General features: G+C 37.6%; 1 protein-coding gene and 1 long non-coding RNA gene across 5 annotated transcripts in view; one reads left to right on the forward strand and one right to left on the reverse strand.

Moving 5' to 3' along the window:
• The window catches only part of LOC112965256, a 33,418-nt gene extending 32,673 nt beyond the window's left edge, over nt 1-745 (reverse strand). For 2 of the 4 annotated variants that reach the window (XR_003253224.1, XR_003253225.1), the window contains exon 1: nt 571-745. This is a non-coding gene — a long non-coding RNA (uncharacterized LOC112965256). Of the gene's footprint in view, nt 1-155; nt 459-504 lie in introns of those variants that run through there. The other 2 variants (XR_003253226.1, XR_003253227.1) reach the window with 2 other exon arrangements.
• A 206-nt stretch (nt 746-951) lies between these two features.
• LOC112965246 (hippocampus abundant transcript-like protein 1) overlaps nt 952-27,520 on the forward strand; it is a 32,246-nt gene continuing 5,677 nt past the window's right edge. Inside the window, exons 1-11 of the mRNA XM_026064060.1 lie at nt 952-1,165; nt 11,127-11,222; nt 14,805-14,867; nt 17,293-17,420; nt 18,271-18,385; nt 20,269-20,487; nt 21,363-21,476; nt 22,066-22,137; nt 24,218-24,330; nt 25,248-25,345; nt 27,188-27,345. Coding sequence (XP_025919845.1) covers nt 1,019-1,165; nt 11,127-11,222; nt 14,805-14,867; nt 17,293-17,420; nt 18,271-18,385; nt 20,269-20,487; nt 21,363-21,476; nt 22,066-22,137; nt 24,218-24,330; nt 25,248-25,345; nt 27,188-27,345 — 1,323 coding nt within the window. The 5' untranslated portion in view covers nt 952-1,018. The remainder of the gene's footprint in view (nt 1,166-11,126; nt 11,223-14,804; nt 14,868-17,292; nt 17,421-18,270; nt 18,386-20,268; nt 20,488-21,362; nt 21,477-22,065; nt 22,138-24,217; nt 24,331-25,247; nt 25,346-27,187; nt 27,346-27,520) is intronic.

Here is a 27,520-nt window from a genome sequence, read left to right on the forward strand (position 1 = left end):
TTGTAGAAGACAAATTTGCACAGCATGCTACACTTAGCGAGTATATAGGCTGTTACACATTCACAAAATAGATATAAACATAAAATACAAAAAGGCCTTTAAAATTAATAATTATTATTCCAGAAAACCAAAAAAAAATCTGATTCTGTAAATACTTTTGTACTCTGCTGTGAACAACTGGGCAGTCTCAGGGAAACGGATGACTTGACTCCAGTGATATATCAAGATGGAGCGAGAGCGGGCAGGAGGAAAGCCTCTCCCCGCAGCCACACACAGGCCTTCCGAGCTCTCCGGTCAACACTTTAGTCCTGACAGTTCATGTGCTAGACCGAGTTCTCATGGCTTATTAGTAGACACAGTCTTTACTCTCTGTGCAACGTTATTTGAAAATACTCCRTTTGTACGCATGTAGTGAACTGAGAGGTAGGAAGCATCTAAATACTTCTCATAATAGTTAAAAGGTCTTCTAATACCCAAGCGAGAGGAAACAGAGCTCCCTATTACCCCTTTGCGGTGACGAAACCCCGGGATCCAACACAGGTTAATAAAGCTGACATCACAGCACATGACCTGGCTTTAGACGGACTCTTATTTCCCCCGTCAAAAGGGAGGAGCCGTCGCTGAACGTGACTCGCCCGGGACTTGCGGGACAGGTAAGGGTATCTCGGCCCGCAGCGCGAAGCCCCAGCCAGCGCAGCGCCTCAGCCGCACCCGTTAACCCTCCCGCCAAGCAGAGCCGAGGGGCACGGCCAGTACCCAAGCCCCTCCCTCCCACCGCGCGCGCGCCTCTATTTATCCTCCAGCACTGGCACGCCCACTTCCTTCCCCGGGGCGGGCTTTGCGCGTGGCGCTGGACTTCCGGCACGTTCCGGGGCTCCGGAGTGACGTAGTTCCGCCGAGGTGAAGGGGGGGCGGGGGGCGCGGTCACGTGAGGCCGGCGGCCGGCGGAGCCCCGCCAGCGCGCTCCGCAGCCGCTGCTCCGCCGGCCTGGCCTCCCCGCGGCCATGGTGGGAGCGAGATGAGCCCCGAGCCGGAGCCGCCGCCAGCCTCGGCCCGGGAGGGAGAGGAGGCGGCGGCGCCGCAGAGGGAAGGCGGTGGCGCCAGGCGGGGCGGCTGCATCATGCTGGTGAAGAGGGTCGGCCTGAAGGCGGGCGGCGGCGGCGCGGTGAGTCGGGGGCGACGCCGCGGTTGCCCGGGCGGAGGGGAGGGCGGCCGGCGGCGGAGCAGCGCTCCGCGGGCCCCGCTGGTGCCGGGTCGCCCAGCCGTCGTGGGCGCTCCGCGCGGGGCGCTGCTCTCCGGGGCAGGTGCCCTGACGCCCGGGGAAACTTTGCGCAAGCTGGTGGATGCGGCGCTGCGGTCGGCGTCGCCCCGCGCACGGGGGCCGTTAACGGCCGGGCCTGAGGGCGCGAGCGCGCGCCGGTTGCTGCCGCCGCTCCTGCCGGCGCGGGCAAGCGTCGGTAAGGCAGTAAATGTAAAGACGGAGGTGGTAGTAAATTAGTAGCTAGGAACGGATAGAGGTGCTTCAAAACAACGTTTAGGCTTTCTTTGTTGGCGCTCTTGGAAGCAGAAACTGTGGAATTACCATGCAGTTTTAACAACTCGCTCTTTTGTCCACTCCTTTCCCATTACGTTAAAACGTCTTTGTGCAACTAACTTAAAAGGAGCTGGACTGAGAGAAATGGTCCGTGTGCACACTTGAAAGCATCTGGAGGAAAGATTACTTTCATAAGTGTTTGTAAGTGGTGCATAAGTAATTTTCAGCAGGAGTGTATTTCAGATGGCTTAAGCTTTCCCTTTGTATATCCATGTCCACAGGGTATCTTAAAAACACACCTGAGATCACACCACCTGAGCTTTGTGTAGCTGGGGACAGATGACTTATTTCAGGCAGGGTGGGCTGGGCTGAGAGGATATAACCTGTTCTGGCTTGTAGTGGGTGAATCCAGGGCACAGGATGGGAGCAGAGGAATTTAGGGAAATGTGTAAGGTAACAAAATAGGTGATTATGTCATTGACAGCTTTTAAAGGGGCCCAAATACAAAACTGGTCAAAGACAATAACTCATTTTACTTTCAGTGATAAGTGATTCCAACTTTACAAAAGAGATTTAAACTTTGTTTGAAACCTGACTTACTAGCTCTTAATATATAAATGTTTGTGTGTACATATGTTTTTAAACTACTTTCATGTTCAGGTGTTCCTGAGTAATGTATTTAGTACTTGTTTAATCACAAAATTAGATGTGCTGAAAGCATCATTTATGCTGGAAGTTTTTTTAGCATTCTTAAGTTTTGTCAGATGGCTGACTTCTGTTACATGTCATTTCCTCTGTCCTCCCATGCTCCACATGTAAGCATCTCTGCTATTGGAGAGAGAAGATGGTTTACTGTTTTATGTTAATGTGAAGTGAGCAAACTTGTCATCTCTTTAGCTGAACATTAATGGTATAGCATTATTGTGATATCAGGACTGGAGTTTTTTTAAATGCTTGAAATCAGCTGTTTGAGATTATTAGGTTCTTTATCCCTTACTCATCCAAGGTTATCTGATGAAGGTGTTAAATACTTTTGATGAGTGGTGAAGCCAAGTGATGTAAAAAATACTCTATGTAGTATTCATCAGTCACACAAAAGTACACTTGTGTATGTTAGTTCTGAAGCGACTGCTTCACCCTTCTTGTAACATTATAATGTTGACCACATGGTCAATTTGGAGTTTTGTTTGCATATCATGTCTGTATTCAAGTCTTTCAGGTGTTTTTTTAGAAATAGTTATCACATACATCTGGAGTTCTGAAGTTCTTGAATGAGTCCAACCTGCTTTTTAGAAGGCATAACTGTTTCTGAAAAATGCATGACTGCCTTCTAAAAAGCAGGTTGGACTCATTCAAGAACTTCAGCTGACATTTGATGAATGATATATTTGCTCTTCCATACAGCAACTCCTGTTTAAAACTCTAGATGTATGTGATGCAGTCATGCATTTTTCAAGTCAGAATGGGGAAATAACTCTAGCAGGGGCCCATTTACTTATTAGTTACAAAATGTAAACTTTCAGTACTCCTTTCAATTTGACTTTTATCATCATGAATGACCTAGTAAAAGAAATAGAAGAGGATGTCAATATATAGAAGGAAAATGCATGAATTTAGTAAAATATGAACAGAAGGTAGGAAGAGAAAGGAAACAAAGTAAATTACTTTCATACCAGTTTGTAAATTTAGCTACTAAATGATATAAATTATTAACTTATAAAATGATCTCAGGTTTTGCTTGATTTCCCCCCACCCCAAACACACACTTGTGCCCTTAAGGGAGTTTGTGTTCCTGTAATGCATCTCCTACAAGACAGGAAGATATCAGGCCTTAAGCTCTAGCCTTATCTTCTGTGCATTGGTATAGCTGTAATAAAATTATACTTGCATCAGCTTAGGGCCTGCTTTACAATTCCTGACTAAATAGCCTGTTTCCTATTTTGTCACTGCAGTTCGTATACCTCCCTGTGATACTCACGTGGTTGTCATATTGTTAGAACACTCTGCTAAGGCTTTGAATGAGCTTATTCATTCTAAAATATTAGGGGCCAGATCATGGCTTTAGATATGAACATAGAGATCTCTGAAACCTGTGGGAGTGCAGCTCTGGCACTTGAAACTGGAAGCTTGCCCTTGGGCTGCTGATGAAGAAATTAGAGAAGTGAAATTTTGATCTACTTTGGTCTGTAAAAGATATCTTATGTAGGACAGAAGAATTAGAACAAATTGATGTGACAAAGTGGAAAAGCAATTATGAAGTTGTCTGTCAGGTTGCACAAGGCTTTCTGTCCATCCCACACCCAGCTTGAGAAGAACAGGTTTCTGTTTCAATTTTTGGTAACTAACTTCTCCCTTTTGAATTCTTCTCTGGCATTGACTTTCTTGAGTGGAAGAACGAAAGAATAAATGCTGCACAAGTGACTTTTTACAAAAGTCAGTTATTGGCTCAAAAGTAATCAGGGAAAATGTGTTTAAGTAAATTCCATTGGAATTAAATCAGTTTCCCTTGGATGTGTTTCTCTGATTTCAGCGAGCTTCAAAAGTTGAAGTAAATGGTGCCATGGACATTGTGTTACTGGTTATGCAATGTTGTTCCAGCTAGATTTTGAACACAGAGTATAAAACTTGGTATGAGTATTTTAAACTTTATGCCATGTACTTAATTTTTATACAGACTATCAGTAGCATGCTGCCATGCTAAGGAAGCTTTTTAGCAAAATACAATGCCATACTGTTCAAATAAAGTTATCTTTATAGGAGAAATCTTTAAATGGGATATTTAAGGAGAAAAAATACCTGCGTACCTTTTTGTAAATTGATCATACTTCAGTCTCTGTTCTCAGACACTATAAAATGACACAGCTGTTGTGGAGACCAAGACCTCTGTTTGGTCAACCAAATGAAATGTTTGGCAACAAAATGAAAACTTTCTAAAGTTTAAAACTGTACATCTTCAAAGAAATTTTACTAGTCATTATTCATTAAACTCTGCTTTACAGAGCTTTATGCATTTAGTGCCTACTCAAAGAATTGCAGATTTTTATTCTTAGTGCTAGAGTTTTTCTAATATTTCATATATAAAAAAAAAAAGGCATCATGGGATTGATGAAGCACTATTTAAGGGTTAGGAGACTTTACTGATATGCCTTTCAGTCCAGTGAGCTGGCTCCTTAAATTTCTTACATGTAGGATTTAGAGAGACTTGCTAGTAGTAAATAGGCGAATCAGTTTGGCAGTTTGGTTATCTACTTCCTTGTGGAGCACATTTTTGTCCTACAAAAGAGTTATTTTTCATGTTAAATCTTCTGTAGATTGTTAAATTTGAATAATCAGAGAGAAACTGTTCTGTTTTCTCAAGGTTGTTAATGCCACTCTGAATTTTCACACCATATTAAATTAAAATAACACTGCTTCTGGACTCTGAACCAATGCAGGGAGTAATTAGCTGGTGTCTTAAATACAAATCATTATTGTTTCTATTCATATTGAGAGGTCACTTTTGCTGTTCTGAGTGTTCTGTTGCTAATCCTCTAGGCTCTGACAATCTGGAACGCTTTGAGTTGGGAGAGAAGTATGCTAGACTACAGCAGTAAAAACTTGACTCTGTAACTGAGACTTGATTCTCTAGTACTGAAGTTCCAGACTTAAAGTCATTGCCCAGTGAGTAATTAGCTATCCCATGGAGAGGCATGTGAGGTATCTAAATATGCTATGCTTTTGAACCAGAACCTATGCTTTTGAGAGAGAATTCTCCATGCCTTAGGTGTGTCTATATTTTGGGAGGAAAGCTGTTTAAAGTTCAACACTGGATAAATCAGCTTGCGGTTTTGTATAGTGTGGAATGATGTTTGTGTATTACTTCTAGAAGTATTTTATTTTGAAAATATGGTAGCATCTAAAGCAGAGCTTTTACAATGTGGCATGCACATGGTGATGGTTCTCTTGGATACTCTTCCTACCCCCAATGGCTCTTGACTCAAAGACTGAACTAGATATAGTGTTTTAATGTTTACCAGTCCTCAGAGGTTTTCTGTTACCTAAGCTTGTCTAGTGTACATTTAAACGCAAATGCTTTCCCAGTGTCCCCCAAAAGGATGTGGCAAGACATTTTATGCTTTGAGAGTAAACTGTGTGAAATGCCACCTCACTTTTTTAAACCTGATGTCTCAAAGTTTTGCTTAATTCCCCATATTTTAGTATCGGAAGGCAATGGCTATTGATTCCTCTTCATCCTCTTCATGTCGCTCTCAGTTTAATAAATTGCAATTACATCTTCGCTCAGATGTTTCTATTGTATTTCTTTTGGTGATGAAAACACAAGTTTGAACAATGTATAAACTGAATTAGTTGTGATTTATATTTCAGCTCATATGGCATTTCTAAAATGTTAAAAGCTGCACTGTGATTAGAAAGTACTTTCACTTGTTTTGAGTGTATTCTCACACTGTGCACAAGGTGAGTGTCTTAGACTCTGTGCACGCTGTCACTTGGTGATTGCTTCATGTGACAAAGGCGACTTAGGTCTACAGGGTGCTATTTGCACTTGAGTGAATTTTTGCCATTTCTAGCAAATGCAGAAAAGATCAAGAGACTTTTGTAGGGACCAGGGTATAATTAAGGTGGCTTCTAAATAGTCCCGTTTGAAAGTTAGACACTAGAATCTAGGAAGAGGGGGAGAGCAGGATAAACAGGTAATCTACCTAGAGAGCTAGCTGGGTAATACGTGCAGAGAAAAGAGCGTCTGTAACTACAAATGTAATAGAAACTAAAATACAGTGGTACCATAATGTTTGTGCTAGAATAAAAAAAAAAAGAACCAGTGATGCAGTGAAGTGTACCAGAAACTGTTTGCTTTGTATCATTGGTCTTGAAACCATTGAAGTTCTTGGGCTGGGGGAGAGGGAGGGAGACGAGGGAGACTGAGGAAGTAATAGTGAAGATGTATGTGAAAATGGGACATGCTTGATAATTTGGTATCACCTTCAAGGTCAAAATGTTTCACACAGGAAAGTATGCTTCTGAAAAAAATTGTACTGATTCTGTTAGTTCAGTTGTTTGGTTTCTTGAAAATGCAACAGTCGACATAAGAGTACAGTGCAGGTGGCCGTGCTAAATTTTACATGTAGCAGTTAATTTTTGTAGGGGGAGAATGTTTCTACAGACTCTTTTTAAACAAAGTAACAACACTCTTCATAGTAATGCATTTAAGTTTTGGTTTACAGTGCTGTGGAAAGACTGAATACTCTTTGCAAAATCTCTTCCACACTGAGATATCTTACTACTTGGTGGGAAAGAATTTGGKGGGGGGGGGGGGGAGAAGGAAAGTTTCTGTGATTGTTAGTTCAGAAGTTCAGCTTGAAATTGATTGTTATCCTCCTGAGAAATAACAGGGTATTTCAGCCTGGAAAGTTCCTCAGGAGGTCTCTTGTCCACCCTCTGGCTCACATCAGGGTCAGCTCTGAGACCACATCGGGTTGCTCAGGGCTTTATCCTTCTGGAGCTTAAAAACCTCCAAAGATGGAGCCTGCACAACCTCCCTGGGTGACTTGCTCCACTGTTTGACTGCCCTCATGGAGGGGGGAAAAAGGATGGTGTATTCATCCAGTTAAAGCAAGTCTTCTTAATCTGCCTAGCCCTCATCCTCATACAAATTTGAAAAGTTTGAAAAGGAACTTTGGAGGGCTTTAGCATTCAAAAAGTGAGAAGTGGTTTTGTTCTGGAATAAGCACAGTACTTACAGATGCAAAACAGTAGTTAAATGTTTGAAATTTGGTGTTAGAGTGCTTCTGCAGCCAATTTGAGCAATGAGTGTAACTAAAGTACAAGTTTGATTTAATAGGTAAATAGTTGACTTAAAACTTATATGAATATACAAATATTATAAATTCAAGCTTTGCTCTGAAGATTTAGAGTAAAGCTAGCTATAAAAACGTATCTTGATGTGGAATATTTTAGGGTGAGCTGTACTTGTTTTCCTTTAGAGTGACTAAGAGAAGATATTCTTACTGCTGCACAATAGCAATTTCTTTTCCCTTGTCTGTGAGCAATTCCTCACCATCTGGATTTATAATCTCGATATCTTCTCATGGGTTTGTTCATGTTCAACAGCTGTGTTCTAATTTAAAAAAATTTTTTACATCCCAGTAGTTTTTACTGTTGTCTTCAAATTAACTTGCGGGTTTCTATCCAACTCTTTAGAATTGGGGAGGGGGAAGAAGCTTAGAAGGAGTTGAAACATTGTAAAATTGGAGAAATGATAGATATTTTGTTAGAACTTGTGTGACACCTGGCACTTGTTTCATAGTGATGGCTTAAACTTTTATTGTTAAGCATTTGAGATTGTGTAATGTTTTGCTTGTTACTGATTATGCAAGTGTAATAGTTTGACCAACAGCTGCATTTGAAAGTGATCATAATGTTCATACATAATTTGTCAGCCCACACTCCAGGCAGTTGTATGAAAATCTTCATGGATGGAAAGTAATCCTGTAACAAATTTTGAAGCATTAGCATGTTAGAAATGGGGTGGCCCCAGCAAAGTTTTAAAAACTAAGGGTGGGTGGAAGGAGGAAAGGAAAGCAATTTCTAAATTGTTCAGATCCCTGCTACTTCTACTTATATTTCTTTGTTTAAAAAGTTATATTTCGTCCCCATATTTTCTAGTTCAAGAATCCTAAAGCTCTTTGTGCTTCAAATTGTTACCCGCTTTGCATGTGTAGGTCTCAAGTTCTGTCTTTATACAATTTGCATACAGTTGTCTTCTGTTGCAAAATATTTTTGCAGTATGGAAACTGACCCCACCCACTTCTTTTGGGGTAGATTCTTCTTAAAAGGCTGTGTCAAGAGAAGCACTTCTGGGAAACTCCTTCTGAAGCTTTGTTTTTGAACCCGGTAGAGAGATTTTCATCTGTTTTAGTTAAGGGTTTTGGTTGTGTGCCTGTTCAACTGTAATTTTTTTCCTTTAAAATATCAAGGCACCGATTAAAAAAAAAAAAAAAAAAGAGAGAACTAAAAACTTGTGATGAGAGTTTTTAGGGCCTACAGGAAAGGTAGACATCCAGAGGTAAGTATCTACATCAGTCTGTTAGATAAAATCAGCAAGTTTTCCTGTTTTCATGATTGTAGTTACCTGATATTCACTTGCACGAGTGTTCTTCAGGTAGTCTAGATGGCTAGGGCTCTATAAAGAAAACTGAAAATCATCAATTACAGTCTATGCAGATCACTGATAATGGTATGTCTCAAATCAAACTATTTGTATGTCTGATTTGGAATGCATGACTTCATTTTGACAGGCACATATTCCTTTCATGAATTCTTTTCCAGGTTACCCCTTGATTCCAAAAGGGTATAGAGATATTTGTGGGTTTTTTATAATTCAGTACAACTATCTAAAGCTGCATGTCACTGCCAAAAGATGACACTGCCAAAAATTTCTTTTCACCTCCAAGGAATATTCATTTAGGATCAGTACAAGAAGATGTCATTTCTTTCACAAAAGGATTTACGTGACTGCTGAAGATCAGGCAAATGTTTTTGAATATGGGTGTACATCTTTCTGGTCAACCATCTAAGTCTCAGATGAAGTCCCCATGTAATAAAAACTTCTGGTTTTGTTATACTGTAATTCTGGTGCTTAAAAAACAACAACAACAAAACATAATATTTAGTGGCATTGGAAGTGTTTGCTGAATGCAAAACACCATTGTTTATGGTCCAGCATCACACTTAGTAATGTAGAGGTGGGGGGGAGTAGAATGGGGGAAGTAGAATAGAGGCAGGGGAAGGCTGGGGAGTCCTTTACTGCTCTCTACTGTGAAGTTTGCCTTTTTCTGAGGCGAGCATGGTGGGAAGGGGTCTTCAGACTGAAACGTAATCTGTCTTAAATAGTATCCTTACTGACAGACATCTTGTCAAAAAATATGCTCTTAAAATTATTACCCTGTTTGATTATCCAAAAGTACTTGTAGGCTTCTTATATAAATAAAATCTTAGATGTAATCTTTGGAAACTTGGCTATTTCAAGATTAAAAACTGCATGGTAACACATAGAAGAAATGTTAATAATGCTTGAAAGTTATCAGTGTCTCAGATAATCTTTGACCTAGGATATTATCATATTGTTTTCCTGGAGAGAACTATTTTCCTTAAAATTGTAGCTTCTAAACAAGCTATGCTATAAAAAATTCTTATTAGTTGGAAAAGTATCATCTGTGTTAGCTTTAATTTGCTACTACAGACTTTGAAATCTGGTAAGTTTAAAATTATTAGAGAAGCAGGCACTTAGGCTGTCTTGGCATAGGGATTTCTTTAAAAAAATCTTTAATATAGGCATCAGACTTAAATGAATTTTGTTTAAAAAGTGCTTTCTAATCCTGTCATTCCTCCTAATTGAGACAAAAGGTACTGGACAGGAAAAATGGTAAGTGCGTGACTGTGCTCTGCCTTTGTAGCAGACTCTCTGACTTTTTCAGGTTTAGTGGAATATCCTGAGGTTCATGTTCTCCTTGCTCTCCAGCTGCCCAAATGACATAATCTGGCTGATATGTGTCACTAGATGATGTCTCTTGAACTGCATCCAGCATTGTTAGATTGTGCAATTTGCAAGAGAAGCATCCTTGCATCTATTGGGTAAACTTGAGATTTCTATGGGAGTGCTAGATGAGAACACTCTACTATTCCTTTCTAAGAATTACTGATCTCTTGGGAGTGGAATGGCTTTGGATTGGCTAGAAACCCTGAAAAATCAACCTTCTACATGGCAAATATTAATGTAAAGGGGGAAAAATAAGTTTAGAATTTGAAAACTTAGTAAAACGGTTACTATGGTTAGGGGTAGATGCAGAAATGAAAGAAAGCAACCGTTCTTCTGTTTTACCCAAGGGTTTTGTGTGGTTCATCTAAAGAAAGTGCTCCCAGATCTCTCAACTGGGATCCAGTCCTTGGGTGTTGCGCAGCTGTGTTCACAGCAGCATGAGCATTTCTGTGCTAATTCTTCCTGGGAGCTATATATTGACTAGCAGAATAGCTCTGGATCTGTAGTCCGCACAGAAATAATTGGTCAACAGAAAGCTTTACGGGGTGCATAAGCTGTCAGTTTTCTCTGACAGTTTCAAATACAAAATCTGTGCTGCTCTTCTGATTATGCAGGTTGTCATAGTCTTCTTGTAATAGTGACATAGTCTTCATAAAACTGGTCTGTTTCATTGCCACTGCTTTGAAAGTTATGGAGGTAGCAAGGAGAATTACAAAGCTTGTAGCACTACTGCGGAAGGTTGGGAATTGCTCAAGAAGAAGGGAACCTAAATACAGACTGGAGGGGACAGTAGTGTAGGGCAATGTCAGGAATGGGAAAATAGTTCTCTTCAGTCAGCAAGAGATTGAGGGAACAATCTTTCTGAAGTTCCTTGGAGATCTTCAGTCATTTTGTAATAATTCTTCTCCACCCTTGTTTGGCTTATTATTGTTCCCAAGGGTTTGGCAGTAGGTCATCTTGAAAGCTGATTATGGTTTCAAAATAAGTTTGTGAGATATCTTTGCACATGTAATGAACTGGATATGTACAGCCACTGCAAATGTTTTTCTTTTTTAGCAACAAGGTTTTGGTCGGCCAAGCGTATACCATGCGGTGGTGGTCATATTTCTAGAATTCTTTGCCTGGGGACTGTTGACAACTCCAATGCTAACAGTAAGTATCACTGGTCTGTCTTAAAGTAATGACAAAGGTTAATTTGTTACTTACTAGAAATAATACTTTTTATTTGTTTTACACTTTCTGCTGAATTCTGAAATTCAGGGGTGGTCTTTTTTAACATTCACCACTGTAGAATGGTATCATTCTAAGGCTGAGATCTGGACTGCTGGAAGACTAAAAGATAGTCCAAAATACATTACTATATTTTAAGTAACTTTTATTTACCTTTTAGAGTAACTAAGGTTACTCTGTAGGGTTCTCTGTAGATCTTTTTTTTAAGATTTCATAGTCCAATTCATCTGCTAATCTTAACCATTGAATAATATACACTTCCCATAATTAAGTTTGTACTCTAGTGTGGGCTGGTTGTTGTGTCAGCATATAACTTGCAGTGAAATAAAGGCTTTCATGTAAGAAATGGATTTTACAAGTATGTTCCAGATGAATAGATAATTTGAGCATTTGGTAATAGGATATAAAGCCTTTCATCTGAACACATGGGTCTTATTTGTCGAAATCAGATGTGCCGAAGTTTAGTTATCAAAAGTCTGTTAGCCCAGTTTTTCACCAGATGATATCTGAGAATACTTTGAATACATGACTGGCGTGGTTTTGGGGACAGGAGACCATGGTATTTCCTATTTTCCTTCCCCAATCTCCAGGTAAAATGAGCTACATTGCTCTTAAAAGGTGTTTGTGTAACCTTCCTAAAGATACTTGGTGATCTTTTTAACTAATAATAATACAGTGTGTATAAATGGTTAACAGATTTCTGTAAAGTAGATGTCTCACTGGATTGCTGTCCTGTCCTGTCTTGCCAGAATGAAAGTATGAGGAAGCTTGCTGGGTGTTCATTATTTTATTTATTTTTAAACCAGAGTGCTCAACTTCAATTTGTGCCAGCTTGGCACCTCTAATTTAGAGGGATGATGTTCTGACAGTAATTCCTCCTTAGTCTTCAAAAACTCTGTAGTAAAACTATATTTTACGTTAGGTGAGTATCTTCTTTAGTGTTGTACCCAATTAAAAACATTCCATATAAATTCATACTGTCAGTCTCATGCAGCTCAAACTGTAATTGAAATTAATATTTCTCAGTGCACTGTATTTAATGGGAATGTTATGAACTGCTTCTAACTTAAAGGAAAATTATTATTTTGACTTAAGTATTTGGATTTTATACTTGCAAAAATAAAAGTGGTAGTCTTGAATGTCTTTCTGTATTTTGAATGTTGTATTTCTTCTACACAGTCTCGAATACTTATGAGGCTGTTGCATTTGATTGAAAAGTTAATGTAAAGCACTAACTTAAATATAATGGTGTAACCTAACACAGGTGTAGATGACTTCTGTATGCTTGTGGCTTCTCTTTATTTTTAATCAGCTCTTCAGAACACATGGTGTTTGTTTTAAACTATTTCAGATCTGGTTTGATATTTGCACCGCTCTCCTTCATTACATGCTCATGATAACTTAGCCTGGCGTGCTGATCAGCCAGCAGCACTAGAGGTCATGGAGAGCCTTCTTGTGAGCCTTTGAGCTGCCAGCTGCCCGTTTCTGTTCAGTTTTGTCTAGTAGCGAGAAAAGGGCAGAAACGTGCTGATCAAAACTCCTCATGACTCACATTTTGGTGGTTGTGTTCTGATGCTCCAGGTCATGCTCAACACTCAGATTAAAATGTTTTGTTGTCTATTACCCAAATAAATTGTATGCAGGTCATGGTAGCTGAGATTATTTAAAGTGAGTTTTCTAGATTTCTTTTCAGCTTCTTTTGGCATCTGTTTGTCAAAGAAACTGTAGTGCTTGTATGTCATACTGTACTTGGATAAGAAAAGATTTAAAATGTTTATAAAACATACACAAAGGAGATACTGCTCACAGAATGCCCAAAGTTGATGCCCATTACTCTTATTTATGGGCTTGTAAGTGAATATTAGTGAATTACCATAAGTGGTTTTAATCACTTAATGACTTCAATATAATATATTTTTGTAAATAGGTAAATATCTAATATCAAATGCCTTACTCTAAGGCAATTCCATCTATCAGTTTGTTGGATTTTTTTTATCTTTTGAAAGTAATTTTCTTTTAATTTATAGACACAAGCTAGAACCTCTATCAGTGCTGATTGCTTCCTAGCAAAAATACTGGAAAATGCTATACAGAAAGATAGTTAGACTTAAGCTTCCTGTTTTTGCTAAGACTTGCAAGACGTTACCTGCTTTCTAGAGTGCCTGTTTTGATCTCTAACTTGACTCTTTTATCTTCTTCCACTCGTATGAGAAGATCAATGGTCAAACAGATGCAGAATTGTTTTAAATATCTAAACAGATGAAAATATCAGTAGGAAAAGGAGTGTATATAAGCAGAATTATCTGAGAGGTATTTTTTTAAACCTATGATTTGACAAACTTGCCCATTCCTGAAAAAATGATGCTGATGTCTTTCAGTGACACTGGAGTGTTTTCTTCAAGCTAGTGAATTTCTCAATATACACATACATAATTTTTGTAGATTTTGCCACTTCTATTCATAAATAAAAGCAGCAAGCCAGTCTGAAGTCATCCTTTAAGAGCTTGAATAGATGCTAGTTTATGTAGGCATTACTTACCTAGCATTGATCTCTGAAAAGTGTGTGTATACACACTTTGGTTATATCAATGTCTCTTTTTTTAAAATTGATATATTGCCACCTGCAAGGCCTTTTAACTCTCTTCTACCTTTATGGACAATCTCTTTATTACAGATTAGCCTTAATTCAAGGGCAATCTTGTTACTGTTAAAGCCTCTTAAATGAATTCATGGTGGTACTTAAATGTATTGACCACTCAGAACTGTTGCTAGTATTCATAAATGTTTAATTGTTCCTTAAAACTGTTTCTAACTGTGTGATCATTGAAAATCTGCAGTTCATGCTCATAACAGTAAGTTGGCTGTCGTATTTTTCTTTCTTCCTCCTCCCCATCCCTAAGTCCAATTTAAGGTTGTGATAATTTTCTTAAGTGGAGACTAATATGTAATGTGGAGGGGGACAGGAAGAGGTGGAGCCTGTGGATGCATACAATTCAGAAATGGTTTGTACAGTCCCTTTTTAGGCAATCGTGAATATAGCATGTGGTTTTTCTGAGTGTGTGGGGGAATCTTCTGGTTTTGTTTTTTATTTGACAGACTAACAGTTACTTGAACCTCATTTTCACTTCTCCTTAGTAACAGTGGTCAAATCAACCATATGAAGGAATTATCTACTGCAAAAGGTCTGATTTGTATGATATGGACACTTTTTCCTTACATTAATCCCCTTTCTGAGCAAAATGTCCTAAATGAAAATATCCATTCATTTCCCATGTGTGCCCACAGAAGCATTTATACTGGTAAATCGATATTAAAGCTTGCCAATATTTTGTGAAGAAAAATACATAAAAAATATAAACTAATATAATCATGGGGTAAGATATCTTTTTAACAAGTAGCAGTTGAGCTATCCTGTTTTACAAATCAAATCTAAACCTTGAATTTATTTATTTATTTATTTATTCCCTCCTGTCTCTCCTGATTCAAATAATTTTTTTTCTTTAGGTCTTACATGAAACATTTTCTCATCATACGTTTTTAATGAATGGTCTTATTCAAGGTGTTAAGGTAAGATTGCTTAGAAACACTGAGCTAAATATTCTTTATAATTGTTCCTGTATTGTAATTAGTCTTTCCTTTATTATCCATAAGAATATTCTGGACATTGAGAATGTAATAAGTTCTCAAACCATTTCTCTTGTTGTCATGGTTGCGTGTTCTTGGGCTCAATTCAAGATTTACTGTTAAATGGTAGCATTGTGAAACAAGTGAAATATTTCTTAGAAGTTTAAATACCTCTGATTTGAATAGGTAGCAGTTAAATATTGTAAGATCCCTCTAAGAATGGCAGTAGTGTTTGCTTTTTCATGTTAGATGATATATTTCAAAAGCAGATTAATACAGCCATGTTGAAGCCTTTGAGATGAGAAATGGAGCACTTAAACTGCTATAATTTTGTCCAAGATGTGGCATAAAAGCTATTTATATTTCAGCAGGTTTTTTCTAGTCTTTTATGAGCTTTTGAACATTTTGAGGTGGCCAAGGTGCTTACGATAACTTATGGCTTACTTGTGATACATTGGGTGTTTAGACAGGGGCCATACTAGATTGTTGCCTGGAAAAAAAAATGCTTGGGAAAATTTTCTCTGGTAAAACTTCAGGAAGTGTCATCTTTGCTAACCATCTTACACAGAGACTTCAAACCACTTAGTGTAACCTATCACTGAGTATTGATTTACAGCAGCCAAGAAATTATTTAACTCTATTCTGTAACAGATTGCAACAGCTTTAGCTATTAGATGACAACTTTAGTGAGGAATTGCTAGCTTGCTATCTTTTGTAGTGGACTGGCAGTGTTTCAGAAACCCCATGCAGCAGGCATCTAGGGATGCCTCAAACCGGAAGAGGAAGTTAGCTTTGCATTTTTCTCTTAGCAAAACAAAGCTTATGTTTCTCCTGTTGCTTTCTCTCAACTCTATTCATTCGCAGTGCAGCGTGACTATTGTGAGTAACATTTAAAAGCAATGAGTGGAGAGTTCCCCTTATATTTTCTACAGAGTATATCTGTAGAAGACAAGTGCATTAAACTCATGCTGTAAGTGTACGTATTGCTCTAACAGGTGTAATAAATGGGGGAGGGATAGATCAGAGTGAGCTTGGCCTTTTGTGTCCAATGTAATATTCTGCAAAATGTTGTTAATGAAACATTAAGACTATTTTGGGTACCAATTAGCAAAATATGTTAGTCTATTCTAGTGAATTTTGGCTACGAGGAGCAAAAATATTAATTTCAACTGAGTAAGGCATCTAACTTTGTTAGGATCTGGTGGTCTGGCTTTACAGCTTTTGCTCTCAATTTACTTTCCTGAAATCTTTGGAAATACTAGCTATTGGGATTTGGCATAATGCTGCTTTAGTACAGTAGCCTGTATGCTGATGTTAGACTGGAAGGTGATTACATTTAAACRCCAGAGGTTAGCTAAAATTAGCTGGAGTAGACTTCAGCGTATGTAGGTACCTTAGGTACTTGCAGAACCATGTTTTTACTAATGTTTGATTTTATGGCAGATCTGGATTGTTGTGAGAACACTGTACTAATTAGGAGGTAGGCATGTCTCTTCTGGAGGTTTTCCCAAGCTCAGATCTGTGAAAGGCCTTGTTTTAATTCTTCACTGTAGTACAGAACAGAAATAAGCCCTAGATTCTAGGGCTTTATGAAATGTTTTGTTAACTAAATGTAGTAATCTCATGGTTAATGCAATGGAGAGAATGTGCTACTTGCAAGTATGTTGTATGTTCCGCTGGACTTACTGTTTGATTTCTAGTTAGAGATACCTAGATAATGTTTCATAGCTTAAAATCTAGTGTTTGATTCTCACACATTTTATCCATGGCCACTCTACCTGTAGGTCTGTGCTTTGCCACCAGAATGTCAGTAGTATGGTGTATTGCTGTCTCAAGTTCTGAGCTCAAGTGGTCTTCATAGCTGTTGCAATGTACAAATGTCCTGTATGTGATAAAAGTACAGTGTAAAGCAGTAAACATTATTCCGTTTTCATAGTTCTTTTATTTGTTTCAGAGAACAGTTAAGTCATCTGAAGCCCTGTCTTAGGACAATCTTCTCTAAGTTAGAGGGAAGTTTGGTTTGGGACCCAGCACTGAGAAGCCTTACTTTAAGGCTAAGAAGTTGTCCTTTGTGCAACTTGGCTGTTGGTTTTGGATATTTTAAAGAAGCTTTTGCCATCTGTGATACTTTTGTATTGAATCAAATTGAGGTTGAAAAATTTATCTCCCCTCTGCCTCTTTAAATCCATTCAGGATTAATAAATTTAAAACAAAAATCTAAATCACAGAGAAAAGTAGACTGTGGAAGAAGCTGTGCAGTTTACATTAATTTTTTGTAAGTTTTCTTGTATTCAATTTCTTATGTTGCAGCTGAAGTGAAGCTTGGAAATGTAAATGAAGACATTAATTTTTTTTTCTTCTGTCACAGGGTTTTTTGTCCTTTCTCAGTGCTCCACTAATAGGTGCTCTATCAGATGCATGGGGAAGAAAACCTTTTCTTCTTCTCACAGTTTTCTTCACTTGTGTCCCAATTCCATTAATGAGAATAAATTCATGGTAAGTAGTACAGATTGCAGTAGGGAACTTGTCGGTATAGCAGGAAATTCAATTACAGGAGTAGTAGTTTGGGCAAGCGGGAGAGGGACAATAAGGCAAGAGAAAACACTTTTAGGATGTGTGATTAACGTTATTCCGGAGCTTTTTGTTCAAGGACTGTTAACAGCATTGGTCTTAAGTATTTTTTTATGGAAGGCAGTAATTGAAATGGTTTGATAGCACTGCCTAATTTGTAGCTATAAGCTCAACTGTGACTTTCTCTGAGGCCTCATAAGATGCTGTAATGAGTGTATTCTTAAAAGATGAATGAATCTTAGTATATATTTGACCACATTTAACATTTTGATTATGAAACTTTGAAATCTTAACTGACTGGAGTTGACTTGGTTTCAGTTTCATTTACTTTGGTTGTGAAACTTAAGAAGATAACACAAGAACTTTGTGTACACTGAGTGCATTCAGAGTTCAGCTTCTGAAGCATTAATATATGATAGTTTATTCTTTAATTGGCTGATAAATGGCCCTAGAATAGCTTCTGAACAGAGTTCTGAGATGATTCCTCTCAACTTCAACTTCCTTCAGCTTTGACAGTGTGAAAATGTATAGTTATCATGTCCTTCTTAAGAGGCCACTTCTCCTTTTACATTGATGTAAAGTGAACACTAGAGGATCAAAAATTAAAGCGATGATTTCCGGTATTTAAGCTAGACTACACAATACTGGACTTTATTCGTCTCCTATAGAGCTCTAAGATAAACTGTTTTCACAGGATAGAAACTTGCTTGGTTAGTAAGAGAACTAGAGGTCTTTCTCAGCTTAAATTTTCTAATTGTTGCTTTTAAATCATTAGGTGGTACTTCGCTATGATTTCAGTATCTGGAATCTTTTCTGTTACCTTTTCTGTAATATTTGCCTATGTAGCTGATGTAACACAAGAACATGAAAGAATTACAGCCTATGGACTGGTAAGATATGCTAAACTTAAATTTGAAAAAAAGGTCAAATTGTGACCTTTGTATTGAACTTGTGTTTTAATACACAGATTGTTTCCCAATACATGTAACGAGGCTGACAGAGAAAGGAATGAACCATGGATCAAGGCATTGTGTTAGAATTTGGGATGTCTAATTCAGATTTTTCTATTGCTGCATAGACTGCTTTGTGCTCATAGCAAAACAGAATCAGCGTTTGACTACTCTGCCTGCATCTAGGGCATATTTAGCAAAACATGTTGTTTCAGGCTTTGCAGTCAGAATAAGCAGTGGTTTTGACAGCAATACAAGTTATTTGATGCTGGTTTGGCCATTTCTCTCCCCCACCTTGATTTGCACTTTTGCTTATACATGACTTCTTATTATAGAATAGAACTATATAGAATGGCTTTTCTATAGCCATATATAGGGAGGAAGGGGGGAAAAACCACATAATGTAGTCTTTCTATTACCTTATTCATGACCTTTCTTTCTTTGCAAGGGGAGAGGAAAATAGTTTAGTTTGTACAAACCGGCTTTTCCAAAAAAATATAATTCCTGCTTAGCTTACTTTTGTAAGTAGCTATATTGGTTTAGGTTTTGTGCAGCCAGAGGCCCATTGGTAGGTGCCTTTAATCTTTCAATTTTATTTATCCCTGCATCTTCTGTGCATTTTTTTCATTATACAATTTTTCATGGACTTGATTCTTGACTGACTGTACTGTGTTCTGTTGTCCTTTGAGCTGTTAAGGGGTAATCTAAAAATAATGGAAAACCTTAAGAATGAATGATTCTCAGATGTTAATTTAACAGTTAAGAAAATAAAGGACTTAGTTCTCTTGCATCAAGCTTGTGTGTGGTGTTGTAGCAGAGCACAAAACAGGATTACAAGTTTTGAAACTTCCATTTTATTTCTCCTGCCTGTAAAGGGCCATAAGTGTAGTTGGAGGATCCATTCACCTGCCTTTAAACAATGAAACAGTGTGGGGTTCTCTAGGGTTTTTTGCCCCCCCCCCTTTTTCCCCTAAAAATCTATAAAGCAATAGATCCTAAAGTGCAACTGTTTCAATGAGGTCTGTGTCTTTTTCTAAGTGGTTCATCTGTTATACCACCTTTTTCTTAAGATTCTTCTAGGTAGGTGTAAAACTAAGCTGCTAGCTTGAGTTGTTACTTATTCTACAGAATAGTCATGCACAGAATTTTTATTTTGGTGTGGAGAAAAGTGGTAATAGCTTAAAAAAATCCAGCTTTTTCTAACCCTTTCTGATGATTTCTGTAGTGAAATTAAACAGCACCTTAGACTTTCCAGCATGTTCCTCTGTATGTGAATGTAAGTGATTTATTAGTAGCTGCGTGTCCTTACAACGTAATATGAAGCAGTATGGTTGTTACTGAACTTCTTGTCATAGTTACGGATCTCCTAATTTGCTGTGCTGTCCAGTACAGTTGTAGCTATGTGTATTTATAATTCAAAATGCTTACAAAGGCATTATCTATTACTCTGTTCATCGCAGAGTTCTGAGGCTTAAGTTCATCTAGGCAAGCATTTAAATATGCTGACAACTTTTTTCCATCAAATCTTGTCACGTTCATAATTGGGAAAACTTTCATTTGGACTAAACAGTTTTTAAGAGCTGTTTTCCTTTGATTTGGCCAGACTCAGTTTTCAGTCTTTGACCATAAATGCTATCTTTCTTGTGTATAGGAGGGTGGAGAACCTTCTTATTTGGACCCATATTTCCAGCCATATATGACTTTTGAATGAAATCAGTTTGAATTTGAATGCTGGACTTCTGGTGTTTTCATTAGCAAGTTGCATTACCATGCAATGACAGAGTAACCAATCTGACAACTTTGTAAACTATTCTTATGCATAGGTATCTGCCACCTTTGCTGCGAGTTTGGTAACTAGTCCTGCCATTGGTGCATACCTGTCTGCCAGCTATGGAGATAATCTTGTTGTGCTAGTGGCCGCAGTGGTGGCTGTTGTGGACATCTGTTTCATCCTGCTAGCAGTACCAGAATCTCTACCTGAAAAAATGAGGCCTGCTTCGTGGGGAGCTTCTATATCTTGGGAACAAGCAGACCCTTTTGCAGTAAGACGTATTTCCATAGATATTTAAATAATTGTTTTTGTAAATGTTTAATTGGTAGCTTTAATACACCATAATCTCTGCTCTTGTACAAAAAGGTCCAGCTAAATAATAATAAAGTACTTTGGATTAAATGTTCTTTATACTGGAAACAAGTTTTGATGTGAAATCCAAAGGGAAATGCTTTACTCTTCTAACCTACTTTCTCTCTGTTAAGATAAGAGAAATGCTGAATTCTTATGCTGCTGCAGCCCCAACAACTGATACTACAAGACTTTCTATATGAATCTTATGCTTTCTGCTTTCATAGAGAGGTTTATTTGTGTTTGTTTTACACACTGGTATCTGAAGAGGAGAATGAATTGTTCTTAGTCAGATCACCCTGCTGGAAATTGTTGTGAATGTTGAGAGATGAGTGACATGCTTGAAAGACTGCAGTTAAACTTGTTTTCTACAATTTATTTTTTGCTCAAACTGGAAAAATACTTTTATACAGAATAACAATGAGGTTATAATGTTTGCTAGCATCATTCAGAACAGRCTATTAGGGACATAAGTTAGATGCTATGTATTTCCCTAAATATTGCAGTATATAATGTTGCTTACAGCAAATACTTGAAATTTGTCACCAAACTATGGCTTCAAAAATTAAATGGGAAATTTAGCAGAACTTTCAGATATCAGGAACTGTATGGAACAAATTGCTGTTTTAACTTAATGTTTAGCTTACCTATTTCCTTGTACAATTTTATTTTCTCAGTATTTGACTAGTATGTGTGAGTAAAAGTGGATAAAAAGAAATTGAATCCAACTTCTTTATGCTTTCGTTAGACTTCATATTCATGTTTTAACATTTGTTTTGCTCTTTTGTCTTTCAGTCTCTAAAGAAGGTTAGAAAAGATTCTACAGTTCTCCTGATCTATATTACAGTGTTTCTCTCCTATCTGCCTGAGGCTGGCCAATATTCTAGCTTTTTTCTATATTTGCGACAGGTAAGTGTTGGTCACTTCTTATCTTGATAATTCTGTTTAAATAGGGGTTCCCTGAGACCCGTTTCTTGTTGAAGACTCTTAGAAAACTGCATTGTGGCAAAATACAGTTTTAAAAGCTAAGGCAAGGTCCTTCACTAGTCAAGAACTGAATGAAGCTGGAAACTTGACTAGGGAAGCATAAAACTTGCCCTAGCTTAAGTATGTGTTAATGAGTTAAGCAGACCTTTGTTCCCGTTCAGCGTAGTAGTTTATATGTCTCAAGTTGGCATCTTGTCTCAAGCTGGCATCTTGCCTGTTGAAGAGCTACTGCTGTGTCCGTGGGAAGGTGGGGAACTTTAATTTCCAAATAGATGGCTTTGTGTGTCTTGCTCTTTTTTTTTTTTGGGGGGGGGGGGAGAGGGGAACAACGACAATGTTTTTCTTCTGTGGATTTCTTGGCAAGCAGTAAAGTTAATGTAAGTATTCATATGTTTGAGAATAATTCAGATCACAAGCAGGGATCAATACTTTCTTTTAAGGAGAAATATTTTTGCTAGTGCTTCTCCTAGACTGTTTAGCATTTATTTATGCGTTTCCTGTTTCTCTTCAGGTTATAGGGTTTGGATCTGCTAGCATTGCAGCATTTATAGCTGTGGTAGGAATTCTGTCTATAATAGCTCAGGTAAGCTTTATTTTTTTTCTTTATTTTTTAGCTTTTTATTAAACAGTTCAAAACTGGATGCTGAGGCACTTCTGAGTGTTAAACTTGTCTATGAACTTTTTACCTGCTTTGAAACACCTATAGATCTTGTGTTCACTAAAGATTATATTCATACAGATTCTCTGAGTAAATCCCTCTCCCTTTGGATAGATTTTTCCTCAGGAGTACTGGTGCTTAGGCATTAGAAAATGTAACCAAAACTCACCAAACCTGGATCAGTAAATTTACCAAAAACTCTGACTTCAGATGATTAAACTGGTGTAGGAGATTAGTTTAACAATATTCAGTGCGAAAGGCCTTCTGGAAGGGGAAGGTGATTTTGTTCACTTGCACCAATGTTCATAGATTTCACTAGCTTATGCCATCACTCTCATATAAACAAGATGTCTGTGTCCAAGTGGTCTGGCCAAGGCTACTTAGGCTCAGCATGGAGATTGCAGGACTTTTGAGGTGTTGGTACGTTGTTTTCATTCCTCTTAATTGGCAACAGTGAGCTGGTTTTTGGACAGGTCTTTTACTCCTTTTAGGAGTCAGACAGTCATTATGGTGTGATCTTTTGTCTCTTATTTCATCCTCCTAAATCTTGCTGCCCACTGTGTCTATTTCCTTGTTTAGGTATCTTTATGGCTCCAGTTTGTCTTCCTGTTGTGATAAGGGGAAGAGGAATGGCACATGCAGTGTGTTGTAACCTTGTTGCCATCCTCCTATAAGCAGAATGGAGGTCTTACTGTTTTGAAGTAAACGTTCCTCAGTGTTCACCAGTTTTATTGTTGTCGGCTGTATCCTTGATTATCAATACAAGCCACTCTTAACCCTTGGTCTCTTTCTTCTGTTGCTTTTATGTGCACTTACATTTTCCAGTTGTACTTTACTCAGAGCAATCTTAATGTTTTTTACTAAACATCTCTACAATGCTTGACATTCTGCTTCATGATTTTTAATATTAAAATGCAGAAACTATGCATTGATTTTTTTTGAACTCTAAAGAGTGCAAATTATTGAAATAAATCTTGCTTCATAAATACTGATTTGCAAGTTGGCAGGTTGGATATACCCAGAAAAGATTGATTCACACGTAGATAGAATTATTTTATTTTTGTTATTTAGCTTTCAAATTAGCTGAGACTAAAACTAAGCATGGGAACACAAGAAAACTAAAATCAGTAAGACGAACATGAGAGAGGAAGTGTGCTTTGCTCTGCAGTCATTCTCATTTTCTTTCCCTGGCTTTTCATAAGGTTCTTATGTTAAAGAAAAATGTGTGTGCTGTTAAGTCCATGAGGCTGTCTGGACTTTGCCTTATTGGGAACGGTCTGCCTCTTGCCATGGGGCTATTGCTGTTGTACCTGAATTGGGGCTTCCTTCCCCTTCAGTAGTAATGTCCCTACTAACAGATGAAAAATTGGTCTTCAGGATTTGTTTCCATGTGCAGATAAAAAGGTCAAATGACTGATGCGAAGAGTAAGTAGAATATATAATAAAAGTTGCATAGGAAAGGGACTTGGCCAAATTTTGATGTGAGTTGTGAAGTAATGGAAGCAGCAGGACTTGCTCATTGGTTTTAATTGTAAATATGGGTGGTAATTCACATTGTCCTCCACCCTGAGAAAAAATTTCTAAGGTAACTTTTTTYCTCTACTGTTTGTAGATGCTCCTAAATTCAATCTGCACTGTCTTAAGACCAGCTTTTATTGTGGAACTTTCTGTTCTGTGAGAAAATAAATTGTAGGGATGGAAGCAGTCTATATCCTGTCTATATCCTGGCATCTGTTTCTACTGTAATGTGCACAGAGAAGGCAATACATACACTCTAGAGTCCTTAAGCAGCAGCAGAAACCCTTTAATAGTTAACAATATCTGTACATCAGATGCTGATATGACTGCATACATATTTTAGTTTTAATATGGGAAAGTAGTAGCCTGAATAGTGTGGGTTTCTTCAGCAGTTGGAAGGTCTTCTGAATTATTTTGTGTAGAAGGAGAAATTACTTTAACAATGTATTTTTAAAGTAACTTATGGATGAATCAATTTCTCTTGCAGACTGTGTTTCTCAGTATCTTGATGAGGTCAATAGGGAACAAAAACACAGTTCTGCTTGGCCTTGGCTTTCAGATCCTTCAGTTGGCTTGGTATGGTTTTGGATCTCAGTCTTGGTAAGTGTGCATTTTCACACGTGCACACCTGTTATGAAACTGATTTTTTCCAAGAAATCCTACCATTTTATTTTTGTCATCATGAGTATTTGTCTTGTGTGCATAAAACATTCTGATCTGTGTTACACTGCGGAAGTTTGGTCTGGATTTTGCAAACTTAAGAATGATGGAACTTTCTGAGTATATAGTGTAAGTTGTAGAGTAGCAGCTCTTTTGAAAAAGGAATCTTTGCACCATTTTAGTACACTGATTTGTTTTGTCTTCATTACTAAAGCATTTTTAAACTTTTTAAATTCACAAACTAATAAGTAGTATGTTCTCTCCAGTAATTCCATTAGGTTCATCATGTCAATCAAAAAGCTTCAATTTCATTTCTACCATGTCATTCTCCTACTATAACTGTTTTTGGTCTTGGAAGCTATTCAAGCTGCTTTAATTGGAAGTAGAGTGAACTAAAACAGGAAGCTGGAACAGCTTTTCCCTTAAAAAAAAAAAAAAGTTTGTCTTACAACTCAGTGATGAATGTGTATTCTTCATCAGAGTGCTTCCTCATGCGCTTTACAAATTAGAACTGCTTCACCAGGAGACCCTCTGAAACTGTTCCTCTGGTATAGTCTTTGTAGAGGGCAAGCCAGTACGGCATTTCACTCACTCTCCCTTTTCCCTACTTTAATAGCTAGTGTAGAATCAAAAGGTTTTTATTTCATCAAGCTTTTAACAAGAGTAAATTGGAGAAAAGGAAGCAGAGGAAGGCCCTGACTAGATAATTGCTACCCTTTAGTTATTTTATTAATAGTACTTTTGAAAGAGGGTTAAGCCCTAAATGAGGGTGGCCTTATGGCCTTTTTGAGGTGGGGGAAGGCAGGTGAAGGAATTACAGGCATTGTTTTCTAATTCAAATTATGTATTTAAAACAGGATGATGTGGGCAGCAGGAGCTGTAGCAGCTATGTCAAGCATTACATTCCCAGCAATCAGTGCTCTGGTTTCACGAAATGCAGAGTCAGATCAACAGGGTGAGTATTAAATGAACTTGTGTTTGAGCATCAAAGCAAGCTTTTCTGGATGATTCTTCTGACTAGAAAGCAGAATATTTACCTAGTCATACTTCTCAAATAGGCTGATGAGTAAGAAGTTTCTGTGGTACTAGCTGTGAAGTCTACCAATATATGTAGGAAAGAAAGAGGTGTACACATCTGTCAGATCTGCATTGCAAAATATATAGCTTCTATCAGACCAGTTGCTCTTCTAGCTTCCTCTAAAAATATTGACCACAAAAGTGACAAGAAAATGTGGTAACTTTCATGCTTTTTCCTTCCTCTTTTTTTTTTACTAAAAGTAATACTCTCTATAAGGAGAGAACCAGTATTAATGTAACAGTACCATCTTTTAATGCAAACTAAAAACATAGCTTACTAGATTTAAAATAAGCCATATATTCACAAGAAAATGCTCTCTTCTGTGTGGGGAAAGATGGCTCTACTTGCTATACGACTTCCTTTTCTATTCCTTGAAACTTTGAAATTTAAGTAAATAGTTGGTCTGAGCAAATAGGAAAATTTCAAGAAGAAATGGCATGTAATTGTCTTTGAAGGAGAATAAACATATCAAAAATACCATTTTGTTTTAAAATGGAGTGTGGGAAAGAGTCATCAAAGTACTAAGTCTTAATTTTGGCATCTAATAGCTGAATTTACAATGTTGTATTTTAGTCCTGTTCATATGTCATAAATATCAATCTTGCTTTAATGTTGTACAATGAGAAGGTAGATAATTGAGGTTAATATGGGAGAAACAACAGTAATCTCTCTCCTAGAACTGCATTTCATTTGAGTTTGAAGGTGCCAAAGACAATATTTTGCATGTTTTTAATCTTCTCCCCTCCTGAAAACTCTTTTGTTTCTAATAGACATCTAAAAGACCAATTGTCTACTCATGTCATGAAATGAATAGTTTAATTAAAGAGCAAGTTTACAGAAGTCATTAGCTTAAGTGTACAGTAGTTTCTAGAGTGAAGTTTTGCCACCTAGTGGCAGGCAGCGTTTTAAGCTTGTAGGTCAAACTGTAATGAAAAAATCTTGGATGGCAAACAGGCCAAAAAGGAAATTGTCCATCTTTCTTACAAGTTACTGGCACAAGAAGGAAGGGGCTACTTGAACTACTAATATCAAAAATAATGTCCTGTAGCATCTTAGTCTAAGATCATCAAATTATTGTAGTTATGTTGCCATCATAATCACTTAATGAGCTTGAAGCAAAAATATACCCACAGAACTTTGATTAATCAAGCTTTTCTAATATTTTAATCTGAAACTGCAGCTAAGCTAGTATTGTGAATTTACTGCTTTTCCATCCCAAATAAGTTGTCTGATACTTGGATATATCCTGGTTTAGACTGCAGAAGGGAGGCCAATTTATAGTTTGGCCATATTTTGCCAGTAACATTAGACTAATATAGGATGTGTTAGACAACTTTCACTTGAAAATCAGCTAGGCAAGTACCATATTTAACCTCTGTCTTATTCATTGTTGGCATTGGATGAGGGTGGAAGAATTTTTATAGAGAGAATTAGACTTGCCCATGCTTGGAATACTTAATCTCTGATTTAGTTGCAAAGTTTCAAAACTCAAATGGCTGATAGTATGCATAGTAGTATAATGACAGAACTATGGTTGTGCAGAGGATTATTTTAATTCAGCAAAATTGTCTTCAAAGTATTTCTTAACATCTTAGTACATAGGAACAATTATAGTATATGATACTTTGAAACAGCTATTAGAAAAAATTTTGGACTGTTAAATTTTGTGTTCTTGATTAATCAAAATAACCCTCTGTTCTTGCTTTTTTCTTTTCTCAGGTGTTGTCCAAGGAATAATAACTGGAATAAGAGGTCTGTGCAATGGCCTGGGACCAGCACTGTATGGTTTTATTTTCTTTCTCTTTCATGTGGAGCTCAATGAATTGCCACCTGATCAGAGTTCTGGAAGAAAAACAATGCAAGATCCCAGTGATGAGGTAAGTGTAAAACATGCAGAGTTCGCATGCAGAACTCTAGGGTAAAAATCTGTTGTTTTTCTTTGATTAAAATATTGATGTCCAGTTCCTGAACTATTTAATTTCCAGTTGTCAACTTTATTGAAATATTAAAATAGTGCATAATTAAAATTTGATTGTAAACTTTTAAGTTCAC

Source organism: Apteryx rowi, unplaced genomic scaffold (assembly GCF_003343035.1).
Source record: "Apteryx rowi isolate R43461 unplaced genomic scaffold, aptRow1 scaffold_208, whole genome shotgun sequence".
Lineage (NCBI taxonomy): Eukaryota > Metazoa > Chordata > Aves > Apterygiformes > Apterygidae > Apteryx > Apteryx rowi.